The sequence below is a fragment of the Onychostoma macrolepis genome, chromosome 15, assembly GCF_012432095.1.
Source record: "Onychostoma macrolepis isolate SWU-2019 chromosome 15, ASM1243209v1, whole genome shotgun sequence".
Lineage (NCBI taxonomy): Eukaryota > Metazoa > Chordata > Actinopteri > Cypriniformes > Cyprinidae > Onychostoma > Onychostoma macrolepis.
In genome coordinates, this window is record NC_081169.1 from 25,550,369 (window position 1) to 25,566,366 (window position 15,998).

Genomic DNA, 15,998 nt, shown 5'->3' on the forward strand with positions numbered 1-15,998 from the left:
CTGTTCCCTGTTCGGCTTTCACACCTGACTGTGACTGATGGGATTCTCCGTACCCCCCTGACCCGCCACACAATTAAATATCTGAGCCCTCACTCACCGGGACGAATTAAAGTCCCAAATTACCCTCGCCGTTGTTTTATATCTCGGTCGCAGCCTGTCCCTCTGCGTCTTTCAATTCCAGCGGTTTTGATAAATGTTTGTGCTTTGTTAAGGTAAAACGAATTAGGAGAGACTGGGGAATTGTTTCGCGATCCATACCGTAAAACCGAAAAAGGGGCGTACGTAGTCCAACGGCTGTAGGCGGGAATCGAAATTAGGAGCGTTTCGTTTGGACTCCCCTTTTTTGGAAGCTAGAGAATAGCGTAACATCCGTAACGCAACACAACAATCTCGCACCTGGTAGGGCTGTATTGATTGGCAGCCACCTCCATGCTAATTATTGCTAATGACAAAATCGGCCGTGCAGCGCTTGATTTGCATGTGCAAAACACTAGACTTGTGTCACAGTTATCTGCTGTGATGGAAGCATGTGCTAATCAGGATGATGGACTCTGAGAGGTCGTAATTTCAGTCTCGTGTCTTCATTGTTCTGCATTGTTCTGGCGCTAGCTAGGAAAAACAGTGACCTACTCAAGTGCTGTGTTTGATCGCATAGATCAGGTGCGTGTAGAATGCCAACATTATGATGAGTGGGCATTTGTGGTTTGTGTTAATCAGGAAAAACGCTGTACTGTAGAGGGCACCAGGACTTAAAGCATGTTTATTACACATTTTGGGAGACACAACAAATGAGTAGAGAAAAAATTATATATCAACACTTTTAAATATTAGATATTATTATGAACATCTTGCTAATTATTACTCCCATTATTGCACTTATTTGTTCATTCTATGTTGCCCCAAAAACACATTAATATGCAAATTATATACAGTTTATAGATACATTGTAAATAATGGAAAAACTCGTTTATGGCCATTTTACACACATTTTGCATAAAGAAAAATGTTTTTTTTATATATCTTTCATAACATAGTTGAGAATCATCTTTATATAAAGTTTGGTATAAAAAAAATGAAAATTGATTTGTGATTAAAACAAAAATCCCACTGTTTTTGCCTTTTCATGTCTATTCATATTTTTTATTTTATTTTATTTTTTAAATGTATTTATTTTTTTTTAAAGTCCCAATGTACAGAGGACATGGCATAACATATTTTCAAAAAATTAATTTTTCACATTTTTTCTTATGCTCTAAACAATGTAATGACATGACAAAATACTAAATTCACAAAACTCAGTCAGGAGGATATGATAACTGTTGATATGATAAAATCTTGCAAATCAGTGATTTGGCTGTATGCATCTCATTTGTGGCTGTCAGTAGGGCCTGGAATTAGTGATCCATTCATGTGTACTTAAATGCAGGAGAGCACAGAGAGTACAGTGGGGTCACAAAATCTGAGACCACTAGTGAAAATGATTCTATTATGCATTTTTCTAATGTAATTGAAAACAACTGTAGTAGGGAGTTGCATGGACTTCAAAAGTTCTCCAGCATGATTTGAGAATGATCCAAAGAGCATCAATGGAAGCAACAGCCATCAGACTGCCTGAACAAATTAAACTCACAAATTTGTCCTAGAAGTCTAAATGATTTACATATATAATTTAAATAATCGCGATTTAATATATAATGCATTTCTTACACATTTTTTCACTATTTATTTATTTAAATTTTTAATGAAGAAAAAAATTCCAAAATCGTCTCAGATCTTTTGAGCCCATCGTACATAGATTTTTCATCAGGTATAAGGAGTTGCAGGAAATGAGGTGGGAGGTATAAAGTATGCAACGTGTTTTTGTTTGATTTTAATTATTTTAATATTCATTCAAAACAGAAGCTCTAGAGAGGGATCTGAAATCATTTCCATGTTAATCTATTGCTGCCAATATAACTTACCTGAGGAAGACTGTCATTCATTCATTCCAAATTACACAAATATAAAACAAGACTCACTTCATACCATTTACCAGAGTTTTGTGGTTTAAACATCAAATGTAGGGAAGTCCAAATAGAGGTTGTGAGGAAATCCCAGACACACCTTCTGAGCTGCTGTAGAGGAAATGAAAGTGATATAGAGTTAAGAAAGAGACGAGAGAGTAGAGCAGACTGAGGTAGCCAGTAATGTTTCCATCTGATCCGTTATCAAGATAAATGATGAGACCGTAAGGTCCTATAATTCATTTAAATCTTATATAATCACTGACCTTATGGCTAAACCAATGCTGTCCACCAGAAACTACACATTTACGTTCTGATGATTAAGTAATTTAAGCAATAATTTTGAGAGGGCAGGCTATTATTACTGTATAATGTATTGTATTGGATATGGCTGAAGGGTGCTCAACATTTAGTTTATTCATGATAAGATTTGAAATATGCTGAAGAATGGCCTCAGATGTCATATTGCTTTTGTAAAAATGTTCCTACATAAATAACATGTTCCATACATGACAATTTTTTTGTTTTATTAAGCAAATTCAAGTGCCAACTTTGCATTCTGCATTCTGTTTTTCATAATAGACATTTGGTATTTTCTAAAAACAAACACCTGATTCTGTCATTTTTTTCACAAGAATATCGCCAGCATAAATTCATCATCTCCCATGTCTCTGCATGTCAATGTCAGAAGAAAAAAAAAAAGCAAAAGTCATGTCCATCAGGAGCGGAATGATCTGACCTTTTTAGGTGTACGGTACCTCAGCTTCCTTTGGGTTCCCTCACCAGATGGTGCGCAGACAAAAACCGGTGGAGGGTCCTGATAGATGATTTGGGTTGATCAGATTATACAGCCGTAATTGGCCAAATGAGTTGACAGCAATAGGCGCTTGATTGGTTTAGGTGGAAACAAACGAAGGTCTGGAGCATGTGGCAGAGCACTGGTGGCCATTGTGGCGTGGGAGATGATGGAGAGAAGGGCACAGTGAGAGGAAAAGAGGGATAATTTGATGTGGGAGGTGGTTTTGTTCACGTGTGTGAGTGTGTTTGCCTTCAGCAGAGCTCGGATGAAAAGCGTGCCCTTGTAATAGCGAAGATTTTATTCAACCATATGAATGCTAATCTCAGGTTATTTCTCGTGATTGACAGCGTGCTGTAATTTAGCTGCTTTTAAGCTCTTTTGAAAGCCTTTGTTGAGGTAATTTGCATTTTCACCATTCGATGTAATGCGAATGCGTAATACGTTTCATTTTGTTTTATGCCTCTTTGCTTTGATTGGCTAGGCAACGGTAGGAATTAATGTGAACGCTTTCAACCATATAAACCATATAAACACAAAGTCATGAGTAGGTCCACATGGAATTTCACCACTTCCTTCAATAATTGTGGCGGAAAAGCTGTGGAACTGAGGATAATGTGCATTTGTTGTGGTTGTAGATTCAATGCAAGCTTATAAATGGCATTAATATGTCACTAAGAAGCATATTCATATAAGCATCTTTTAATTTTTCTTGCTGGTGTGCATGAAAGAGGTGATGCTTATACGTATAATGCATGATATGGTTCTCTGGTCATACACTTCCTTTGGTCACCCCCACTCCACCGTCTGATTCTGAAGTGTCTCTCAGGCTTGGGTAAACATCTCTTCTTTTTAATTAAAATAAATCCACTTTCAGCCAATATTTAGCACCCTACAGGGACAGGGCTACCTTTCAAGATATGGGGATATAGTGGATAGATTTAGAATGGAGATATAACAAGAGGGAGATTGAGATGCAAAGGGAGAAATATAGTTTTTCATTTAGCCGTAAAGCAGAGACATGCATTGTTTATGGATGTGTAGAACAGCATTCTCAATGTGACGCCACATATAGGCCTTCTGTACTTTTTAGATGGGGTTACTGCACATAAACACTGCTGAACATATACACAACACAATGTGGCTCTGGAATATATTTTTTTCCCCTCCACACACTAATGTGCTCCACCTAAGTAGTATTTATTTATTTATTTTTTTATTTCTTCCTGTTGTCATTAAGAAAGAGTTATTACGCAGTGTCTCTCTCATATATGCTTATATTGATAAAAAAATACTTAATATTTTTGTGGAAGCTGTGACATTTTTTTTTTTTTTTCTTTCAGGATTCTCAGGATTCAGGATTTCAAAATGAGCCTTGCCATCACGAGAATAAATTGCATTTAAACGACATTAAAATATATTACATTTTAAAATAGATTTTCTATTTATTTATTTCTTGCCATCATAAGAATAAATTACTATATTAAAATACATTATATAGTATAATTAACAATTTTAAATGTAGTAATGTTTTACAATATTACTATAAAACATTATTACATTTAAACTACATTAAAAATCACATTTTAAAATATATTAGGCAAGGCAAGCTTATTTATATAGCACATTTCATACACAATGGTAATTCAAAGTGCTTTACATAAAATGAATTAAAATAATTATAAAAATCACAACAATAAAAACAAGGAATTTAAAAACTTAAAAAAAATGTTTTAAAAATGTATTTTAAAATGAATTAAAGAATATATTTTAATATATTTTAATATTCTTTTTTCTCACCATCACAAGAATAAATTGCATTCAAACTATATTAATATGTATATTAAAATTAAACATTTTTAATGTAATAATGTTTAACAATATTACAGTAAAACATTATTACATTTAAACTACATTAAAATATTTTACAGTTTAAAATATATTCATGTTGCTGACTGGACGCTTGCTGTCTGAAGGGATGCTTTCTATGGATTTTTTTTTCATGATATTTTGTCATCTTTCAATTTTGCACTTATAAAAGTAATAGCACACCTTTTCTCAACATTTGTTGAAATAGTAGTAGTCTTATTAAGAGGCATTATCAGAAGGATTATCATGTAACATGGTGTCCATGTTTTGAAGTTTGTGCCTTTTCATTCCCTGTACATTCATACAATTGAAATGTGACGTCATATCAGAGGAGCGATTCAGTGGCGTCCCATTCTATACCAGCTACCTGCGTTGCTAGTGGTTGGGCTGACAAAGGAATAATGAATTCACATTCATCGTGAGGCTCACACGCATGGATTAAACTATCAAGAAGATTGCTGGATCTGGCTTGTTGACAGCATTCACCACAAACTAAATGTTGCAGCAGCAAAAACCTCACAAGCTCCAACATGTCGCCTCACAAACAAACAGAAGAGGTGGAAAATGCTTCTGCGAGTCAAAGCTATCATTATGTACCTACTGAGAGCCCTCTTTTTAAAAGAAGCACTGTGATGACACTGCAAAGGTGTGTGTGTGTGTGTGTGTGTGTGTGTGTGTGTGTGTGTGTATGAAATGCAGCAGGAGTTCGGAGCATGAGCGAGAGTAGTTGAAAGAAGGGGATGAGAGAAGAACAGATATTTGTTTTTAAGTGTCTGTTTTTGAATGATTTCCACAGAAGGGCTTTTATTTTGCTTTGATGTAAGAAATCAGTTTGAAAGCGGGGGATTCCAGCGTCCCGCTCGTGCAGGGAATCCGGCCCCTGTGTTGCCTGCACAAGTCCAACCGCTCCTCTGAAGAGTCAGGCCTTGTTTGATGATTTTACAGGTCTGCTTTAATCGGCCCCAGTGCCTCAGGTTTGACTGCTATTGATTCAAGGTTTCACGCTGAATTCAAAGCATCTTTTATTCCAGATATGCTTGAGTTCAACTAAGCGACACATTTTTTAACTAGAACTGGAATAAATCAGAGATAATGTGCACAGTGGCAGTTTTGGAAAAAAAGTGTGAAATTGGTCTTTAATCTGTAAAATGTAATTCAATTACTTAATGAATTAATAAAAAGGTAATTATGACTGTATGTCACAGTTGTAATTGTATTTCTAGTAACTGCAAATCAAATTGCAATAAAGGTGTGTGTGTGTATGTGTGTTTTTTTTGTTTGTTTGTTTGTTTTTTGACTATGCTGAAATTTGCTTTCTGAATGTTCTAAGCATGCTGGTGGTAAATAGAGATTTTTAATTTTAGAAATTTTAATTTTAAATTTTTAGAAAATTTAGCATGATTTTACTAGAGTAATGTAACTGTAAATATAAAAAGAGTATTTTCATAAGAGTGAAGGGTTCTAAAATGATTAGAAATGTGAATGTGGTGAGGATATTTTATAGGTAAACTGAAAAGAACCCATATTGATCTGAATGTTGGATTTTATAGATTTTTTTTTTTTTTTTGCCTCCTTTGGATTGCTTCTTTGAAATATATCTTAAGGTTAACATTTTTCTAAATTGGTCCTTGGGCTTCTCTGGCATATGATATTTGGAACTATGAAAGCTCAGAGGTCTTTGTTTGATTCGGCCTGGGTTTTACTGTACCATTAGGGGGCGCTAAAGATTCGTCCACACAAGGTGGATTAAAGCAGCCAGGCGGCATCCAGTGCGTCCACGCTCGGATGGAGATGCAGACACAAGCCCGTGCTCCTGCGCGGTTCAGCTGCGGCACATTTCACAGCATTTATTCACCCTGCCTGACACTCTCTCTCAAATTAAATTTAAAATAAGAATCCTTAACCGAACGCGTCTAAATAACATAAAGTGAAGGAAAAACTGCATGTATTTGTTTTAATAACGCAAAGCAATAGCATACATATTGCCCGTCAAAATTACATTTAACGTCAGTGTGTAAGTTAATTCCCTCTCAGGAAATGAGATTTGTGTGTTTGACCTCCTCAGTATTATCCACCTAATGCAAGACAGCCCATCAAATTTTAATGAAACCAATTATACAGTCTTAGAGCTGAGACTAGAAGATAATATTTCAGTGAACGGTGGTCTTCCGCTCTGCATTATCTATCTATCTATCTATCTATCTATCTATCTATCTATCTATCTATCTATCTATCTATCTATCTATCTATCTATCTATCATAATATTAAGTTTCGTATTTTATTATATTGAATACATGTATCTTGTGAAAATGTTTTATAATTGTTGTTTTTTAAATATTTGTATGAAAATGTAAATTAAATTAAAAAGAAACATAAGTGTAATTATAATTAAAATGATAAATAAATATAATAATATAAATAATATTATATAAATAATATAATACATATTTTATAGGCTATATCCCAGGTTATTTACAAGGAATAAAATCAAATTAAAATGGTAAAGATAAATAATAATAATAAATTTGTATCAGTTTCATTTTACTTTGTTTATATTTTGTATAATTATTATATATTATTGGTGGTCATACTGTCTTTTCGTTTGGCGTGGTGCCGATCGTGTGGCGCTTTGGGTCAACTTTGTGGATAACACCATGGAAAGCTGTGAGCCAAGATCGGAGAGAAGCTTTGAGCGCTCCCCAGCCACCTCTGCCCACAGCATCCTCCTCCTCCTCCTCCACTCCTCCCGCTCTCCTCCCCCTCGCTGTTTCTTCCTCTAGCATGAGCGTCAGTCTTGGCTCGGCCCGGGAGCTGTGCGCACAGGGGTGTCAGTTATGGAACTGTAGGAGCGCTGCGGAGCTCTCGCCCTTCCTAAGACTGATCACATTCACTCTGCTGTAGACTCACAGAGAGCGATCGCACGGGGCCAGCGCCACCCCGACCGATTTACGCTGGATTTAACGGCGCGCCACGGAACTTTGGAGCGGCTTTCTGGACGCGGAGTTAAGAGTGTAATGAAACGAGAAGACATATTTACACTTTAAAAACCGGAGAGGGTCGTGGAAGCGATCTGTAAGGTGCTTCAGAAGCTGTTGAAGGAACCGGAGCGCGCAACATTTCCACGCGCGTTTGGACAGATCCGCATCTGTCTTTACGCGTGCTCGTTGCTGTTTCGGACTCGCTTCTGCTGTTTTGTAGTCCCGTTAGGACAGAAATCAAAAGCTGGTATAAGGCATGGTATAACCCACGGGCTGACAGACACTAGTTCAATCCTCACTGGTGCGCGTGGATCTCATTCCTCATCCAGAAAGACACCATGAGCCCAGCGAATACTCATCTGACATTTCAGCTGGATCTGAGCGGCTACTGAGAGTTCCCACATACTCCAAATACTAAAAGAGGAGAAACTTGTCCAGTGTTTGAGAACTGAGGTGTGGAGTGGATGTGGACTATGACAGAATGAGTCCTCTAACACACCTTTTACTCTGTGGATTAGTATACTTTAACCAAGTGGATGGTGAGTTACTTTTTATGCTCCGTTTTAGTAGAACCCTTTAGCTTTGTATAAGATATATATATATATATATATATATATATATATATTTTTTTTTTTTTTTTTAGTTTTCTGAGACTTAGCGGTTCGTGTATCACCCTGCCAAATGCATACTTTAACTTTATACAGAGTTGTATTCGTTGTTATTATTTATTTATTTATTTTGTTTCGTGGATACATCAATGAATTGTATTTTGGACACTTTTTTCAGGCATCACTTGGGAACGTGTTTAGTTTAGTTTTAGTCCGAATAAGAATGTTACGTTCCTGCGTATACTGTTTGTGGAAAATGATTTGTACTTGGAGGGGAAAACATACTTGTTTAGTATGATTTGTCCAAAAATGTGTTCAACTTCTGGTGTAGTTCATATTTATAACTCCAGCGTTAAAAGCAGTGTGGTTAGGTACCAACTAGTGCTTTCCACAGCAGGTGCCACAGTCGCGGCAGTCTCAGAATGTGGGGTGACACCTGCTGTGAAAAGCACCAGAGGATGCGCAAGGCGTGGCGCAAAGATTGCACATATGGACCCCAAAGGACAAACATAGGGTTTAAGAATGACAAACTGATCATTTGAGATTGTTTTTGCAATGAAATGGATATACAAACATGATCCAGAATGAGATTTCATCAGTCCAAGAGTATGAAACAATCAGCTGAACCAATGACACTAGACACAATAGTCTGCACCGAATTCTGAAGAGCTTTCAATATGGATATTAAATTCTGAACTGGTGTTATTAGTTGCATCTTCTGATATGTCTGTGTTTGGTTTCATTAAACCCTCTTGCTTAGCCGTTCTGCTTTTTAAAATATTACATAAGGATTATTATTCCAGTAAAACTCACAGAGGCTTATATGATTTATGTCATATTTGAAACAGCATGTTTATTTCCTCACATCTGTTCATGTCTTTTCACTGCATTCCCTAAGCTTCCTAAACTGCTCAGTTTTGTTGTATAGATCAAGTCATAAAGGAGTTTGGAAGCCAATCACTTCTGTCTATTTGGAAGTCTCTGATATATATCATAACTAAATGAGTAATGGACAATGAACACTTGTTAGATTTTTAATTAATTGCTAATGAAGATATTATTAATGGTGTGAAACAAATCACTTGATGTAGTCAGATTGGCGTGTCCAGCCATTAAGTCTGTATCTTAAGAGAATAAAAATTAATATGCCTAATTATAGTGTATGGTGTGTTTAGATAAGGCAAACTGCACTCGAAACTGGTGTGGGTTGTATTTGGGTTCTTTTCATGATGTGAACAGTTCATATCTGTCTTTGAGACAGTCGCATACACATTACATTAGCTGTGTCAAGAGCGTCTTTGTCCGAAATACCGTTTTGCACTTAACAGTGTTTGCTTGGGTTTTTGTTTGAACTCTTTAAAGAGAATAAGGCCAGTAGATGTTACAGTGACTGATGAGGGGCTGAGTCAGGCTACAGCTTCTGCCATTGTCCTTCCAGCTTCTGCACTTGTCTTGCTGTTTGTCTCCTGTTTTTGTCCCTGTATCTACCATGGAGCCTGCTAGTCTAGCCCAATTCAGCTCAGAAGCTCCCTGTCCTTCCCCATTTCTGTTGCGCCCCAGCTGCTGGTTGCTAGGCACTGGTTGAAGGCATGGCCCTTAGTTTTTGGAGGGTAAGAGGGGTGTAGGTCTTTCTAGAAGAGCCCATGAATCACCCCGGCGAACCGTTTGCCCCGTAACCCTCATCTTTCCCTGTCCGACTGGTCTGTGAGAGGTAATCCGGCCGTTCTGGTGGAAGGAGGAGCCGGTTTGAGGAGCAGCCCTCTCCAAGCAGACAAAAAAAGGCTGTGGAGATGCATTCAGAAAAGGCTGTGTTTGTAACAAAGCTGTCCTGGGCTTCAATGACCGTAGTCATTTGGTTCTGTTCAGGGCCGTGGTGATTAATGCTGCTCGGAGAGGGAGGGGTATGAATGGAGACTTGGGAGAAAATAGTTTTTGGGGTTCAGAGTTAGTGAGACAGGACAAACCTGATGTTCTTCTTGTTTTGATGTTGATTTGATGCAGCTAGTCTGTAAGACTGATCATTTTTATTCCAGTTTTGAAGATCTTTAGTAATTGTGATAGTCCGATTGGATCATTTTTGCCTAGCATGGGTGAAAAAATGCATAGACTTACATTGATGAAGGGACTTGAATCATAGAGTCTTAGGTGGACACTTTTCACTTGTTTCTTCAGAAAATTTAAAAATCTAGTTGATGTTATAAGATACAGCAGAAATGCTTACTCTTGGCTGCAGTATTTTGTCCTTGAAGCTTTAGGGTCAATGCTTTTGTCCCTATGTTCCCACGTCCCAGTTTTCTGCTATTATCCTGGGTCTAATCCCTTGGTTAACTTTGCTGCTTTTAGTAGTGTTCATAACCGAGAGCAGAGAACAAGACTATGCCCCACTCCCAAGCTCCCCTGGTGGAAGTGAGGAGACGTGCACCTGCCTGCCAGCGGTCCCTTGTGGGTCCGCTGTAATGACGCCGCTGTATCTGTCTGCATGCTGAAGCTTCAGTTCTGCACTGTCAGGAGAAACTAAAACCCAGAATAGAGTGTATGTGTGTCTGCCAGTCGTGACTGAAAGAGGCAAGGAGAAATATATAACTGTAGGTAATACATCTGCAACAAAATGTCAGTGTGGTTTTCATGAACACCAGAGGAACCTTTGATTGCTTAGAGGTTGCTCCTTTATCTCTTTACTGAAGTATCGAGGTTATCTCGAGTGTTTCTCCTAAAGAATTTTAGGAGAAACAACAGACAAGCTTGATAGTTCAATGAGTTGTAGCTTCTCCTAAAATTCCTTAGGAAATTTACCTTAACTTAGATTGTTTGGTTTCAAAAAAGAATTTAAGGAAAACGGTTTCAAATCATATTGAGACTTCTGATTGCAACATTTGACATTACTGAGATCTGATCTGATAGTCTGGAAGAGATGCATGTAAGATTAATTGGGTCTCTTGTTATGGATGTTTTGATTTTCTTAAATTCGTAGTGTGTTTGATAGTACCAAAGTACTCAAAGTAATTGATTGAGATCAGTAATTAAACTTGTAGTTGCGAGGTGGGTCTGATCTGGGGTCTTTACAAGTGAGACATCATAAAAGCTGGGTTTAAATGGAATTGTTCTGCACTAGTTGGTTTGGCTGTGATGCATCGCTGTCGTAATTGTGCCTCATTTTCGAAGAGAGGCCTGTGGTAATGACGCGTACATGGCTCGAAACCACAAAGCAACCACACTGGAGTCAGGGAGTGTTTGTGCATGTGAAGATGTGTGACTGTTTCTCAGTTTAGCGCTCAGATTAAAACAAGGATGGGCTCTTGAAGAAAGAATGTGACGGATAGCTGGAGCGAGAGAGGAGATGATGGGCGAGCAAAGAGAGAGCGGAGGGTGTAGGGAATCTATAATGAGGGTTAAAGTCGAGGGTCAGCGTGTGGGCACTTTGCTGACATTGTTGTAGTATCAGGCAGAAAGAGCATTGAGTATCTCAGCATGGGAGGCTGGATAGTATTACACCATTGCTGCTATACTTAGAGTATCACTTAAACACTCTAAACCTGCCTCTTCCTCCTCTGAGAATCAGCCAAATCCGTCTTATAATTGATAATTACTTCCTTTGCAAGCAACAAACTCTACGTCAAGCCAAACTCAGCCTCAGGAAGTGCGACGAAAAAAGTACAAGACGTATTTCTCTCGTTCACAGTTTTTGTTGACAGTAATTTTGTTGATTCACGCCACCAATGGCTGTAAATGTGAGAGTGGATGAATGACATTTAAAGGCGGCTGTTGAATCGGGAATGTGATGCAGTGGAGTAGCTGCATTTTAGCAGTTTCTCTCAATGGAAATGTCACAAGCAGCACAAAGTGAGGAGATTATATACATTAGAGTTGGAGAAGAGCTTTGGGAGGATGAGACCAAGGCGTTTTCATCTGCTTGGCTCGCTCTCAGTCAAGCATGCCTATGACATTTTCTAGAAAGAGGATGCGGTGGTGTGAGACTCAGCGCGGGGACCATGTTCTTCGTTAGATGTTTCATTTGTTTTTGGGATTAGAAAATGACTTGATGTGGACTAATTTTTGTCTTTTAGGTTTAGTTAAACTCAATACAACACAAGAAGTTACAGTTGCTTTCCAGTTGCTGTCAGGTCTTTTCTCGCAGTTCAATTCTAAGCGTTGATCCTGTATCATATTTGACACGTAATTTCAGTTCGTAGCTTTTATAACAAGTGACAATGTGCAGAAATTTCCTGAAGACTCCACTGATGTAGTATTTTTTCCATGAAACAGAATTCCCCAGACTTGCTAACAAGATCAAATATACATAATGTAAACTCTTTGCTCTGCACATGTACTTACTGATAATACTCTGTTGAGTCGCAAGATACATATTATTTCCTAAAAAGTGGATAAAGCCTAAGATAACTTTTTTTCATTTAAAGACCAATCAGTTTTCAGACTTTTACTACATGGGTTAGCTTTAATGTATGTATGCTGTACTCTTAGAAACTGAAGATATGCACATTCTTTCTCTTCCAGAAAGTGGAGGAAAAATAATAATTATATCCAATTAAGGGTTGGGGGAAAAAACACCTAAACCTCCCTAAGCTAGGCTGGTTTCCCAGTCTGGCCAAGTTGGCAGGCCACTTGGTCTCCTAATCTGATCAGTTGAAAACTGTCCAAATGGTCAAAAATACTAAAGAAATCTGGATTTGTTGAGCCAATTCATTTGGTCTTTAATGTGAATAAACAAAAGCGAATGAGCCAAGTGTCAGATTTTCCTTCAATGAAGGGCATGCACTTTCCCTAGTTTCCTAGACCCAGACTGCCAGTCAGAAAGGAAACTACAGTGCGATAAGTATTAGGGACAATTTCTCTGGCTAGAGATCGTTCTTTGGAGATAGCGGCCTGGCCATTATCTTTCTCTCCATTTGACAGTCAACAGACTCGACCGAACACAGTTTGTACAATCCACTGACTTCTTCAGTCCACAAAGTCATGTTTGAGAAAGTGTCATTTGCTCTTTCATCCGTTGGCTTTACCTTGCCCTCGTTTAGTTGTCTCTCGGCAGCTCTTAGATAAGAAAGGATCTGTGTCAAGGCTGAATGACTCAACACAACATAACACAAACAGATAAGAGGAACCCACACACACACCGAGTGGTACAGCCCAGATAAAGAATTTAAATGAAATTCAGCTAACGCTATTTTTTCAGAATAATCAAATCCCAGAGCTGTGGTTTTTCCCTTTGGTCCGGGACTCGCTCCAGCCTGCGCCTGATACGTATGAGACACTGCGGAGAAGACAGTGAGATTAAAAGCAGCTCTGCCGGTCATGAAAATGGATGAGGCTCAGCCGCAGTGGAGCAGCTGAAGACAGAGAGACTGCCCGGCACTCCAAAGCGCATCCGTCATGCGCGTCAGGGCAGTAATGCAGAGAAGAGCAGTGCAGGGCAGTGTATAAAATCTTCCATGCTGCCACCTTCACTCTCATGCATCACGGCACGCGCTGACTGCTGCGCTTCAGACCGCCCGCTGCGCGTGCGAGACCAGGCCTTTTGATTATCACAGAGAAAGTTTTACTGAGCAGATTTTATAACTTTGCGGCAAGTTTGTTTGAGGCAAGTTTAGTTTCAGCCAGGATTAGAAAGGGCTTTGTAGGTTGATATTTAGGGTTGTTGTACAACACTTGTGAAGTTAAGTATACTTAACAGTCTAAATTATAGGTTTAGATTTAGGATTGTATATTTAAATTAAGCGATTTTTCCGTCCGATTCACAATTAAAAGCTGAGACTTACCGAGGTTTGCACTGTAAAAAATTTCAAGTTGACTTAACTTAAAATTTCAAGGCAACGTGCTGCACAGCTTTTTTGAGTTTACTCAACTTTGGACCAAGTTGTTCACTCAACCCAAGTCACATGTCTGTTTTTTGTTCAGCTAACACAGTTTTGTTAGTTAAAGACTTGTAATGCTTTTCCAGTGTGTCTCAAATTATGTTCTGTGAACTTTTTTACTTGTTTACAAATAACAAACATTAATGGATAAGTTAGTCCAATAAGTAGACAATATTGTCTTTGTTTGTAAGACAACTTACAAGACTAAGATAACAGACAAAAGTGGTTGAACATACTCTAGGCCTCAAAACTAGACAATAACCTCATGAACGGTGGAACAAATACAACAAATCACAGTACAACAAATAACTAACAATAATGATAAAACAACAACAACAAAGTTTAAATGAAGTCAGCAAACAGCAAAACAATAATCCTATAACAGTAACTGCATAATTAATTCATGCATGCTGGGAACTCACAAAGCCTTAACATTTCAACAATATGAAATTCTTTGTTCAGACAACTGTATTTGACTAGTTGGGACAACATTTGGGGTAATTTTGTTGGTCTGACAAGGGTTTTTATGTAGTTTCAAGAAAATAGCATTTTTTAGTATATGAGACTCAAAAGGCTTCGTAAACTGGAAAATGTGCAGTTGCATTTTTTACAGTGTAGAAACTGGCTTGATTAGGTATATTAGGGTTTTTATTCAGATGTCGTAATTGTAGATGAAATTATAAATGTCCATTTCAGTTACTTGGAGTTACCACACAGTTTCTTGTAGATACTCTCAGTTTTGAAAGCAGGATTGTAGGTTTAAATTCAAGATTTCATTTTATACAGTAAGTTGGATATTAATCGTTGCAATGTCATTTGTGGCAAAGTTTCCCAAGTAATGATATCAGTGACTCATCAGCACAGCTGCATAAATATGTTTTCTGTCAGCAAACAACTCTTGAAATCCGTGTTTGGTTTCCTGGGCAAAGTCCATGTGAGGTTCAGGCATGACTTTTGTTGGTTACCTGAGTCTGTTGATGACCTTTCATGTACATAGCTGAGGTAAATTTGATAAGGCAGCGCATCTGTCATGAATAAGACCTGTCTGACAACACATTGAGTCAACAGCTGAATCTACATGGAAAATGGTGAGAATTCCCTGAGTACTTCCATATATAAAATGCAATAGTGGTCTTTAAAACATCAACTTTGTAATATATATATATATATATTATTTATTTTTTATTTTTTTGCATGTATGTACCCTATAATCACTATTTAAGCTGTAGAATAATTGTTTGTAAGAAGAATTATTATTATAATTGCACACTTGTTTACTCTTGGTTTCAGTCTAAAGGTTCTTGTCTTTATCATACATATAAAGTTCTTATCATGTAAAGCAGACCCCTACAGACTTCTAACTGATTTAAACTTAAAGTCTCATCTCTCTACCCTCTGCAGAGATGTTCAGATTAAGCCTTCTATGAAATGAGACTTATAAATCTCACCGGACCTGCTTTGGCTTACTAAAAGAGACTTGGGCTGGTCCCAGGGCTCAAGCTTTTCATTAACTTGCATTCCAGGCACACTGTATCTTTCACTATACCTGCAGTCTATACCTCAATTCAGCTGGGACCAGCGGGCAAAGACTGCAGCCAAGTCAGTGACATGCCCATGTGTTTAACAGCAGCCGCCCACATATTCTGCAATAAAACTGCCTTCTCTCAACTCTAGTGACTAATGTGGCCACCTTTCTTTCGTTCTCTTCAAAAGCATATAGGTTTTATTTATTTTACCCTCTGTTGACTTTGGACCATGAACTGTGAGGTATACTAAAGACATTACTGTATGTCAGGAGACAATCATACCGCTTTTTATGTCACTCCACAAAGCCGTCGCTGCTCTTCAGAGCCGTTCAAAGATCAGCTGTCACCAG

The 15,998-nt window shown here is 38.0% G+C and overlaps 1 protein-coding gene across 11 annotated transcripts in view; it reads left to right on the forward strand.

Annotated features, from left to right (window-relative positions):
• robo2 (roundabout, axon guidance receptor, homolog 2 (Drosophila)) overlaps positions 1–15,998 on the forward strand; it is a 415,989-nt gene that overhangs the window by 215,893 nt on the left and 184,098 nt on the right. For 2 of the 11 annotated variants that reach the window (XM_058745023.1, XM_058745028.1), the window contains exon 1: positions 7,480–8,186. The exons of the other annotated variants lie outside the window; for them this stretch is intronic. In XM_058745023.1, coding sequence (XP_058601006.1) covers positions 8,129–8,186 — 58 coding nt within the window. In that variant the 5' untranslated portion in view covers positions 7,480–8,128. Of the gene's footprint in view, positions 1–7,479; positions 8,187–15,998 lie in introns of those variants that run through there. 11 annotated transcript variants of the gene reach the window in all.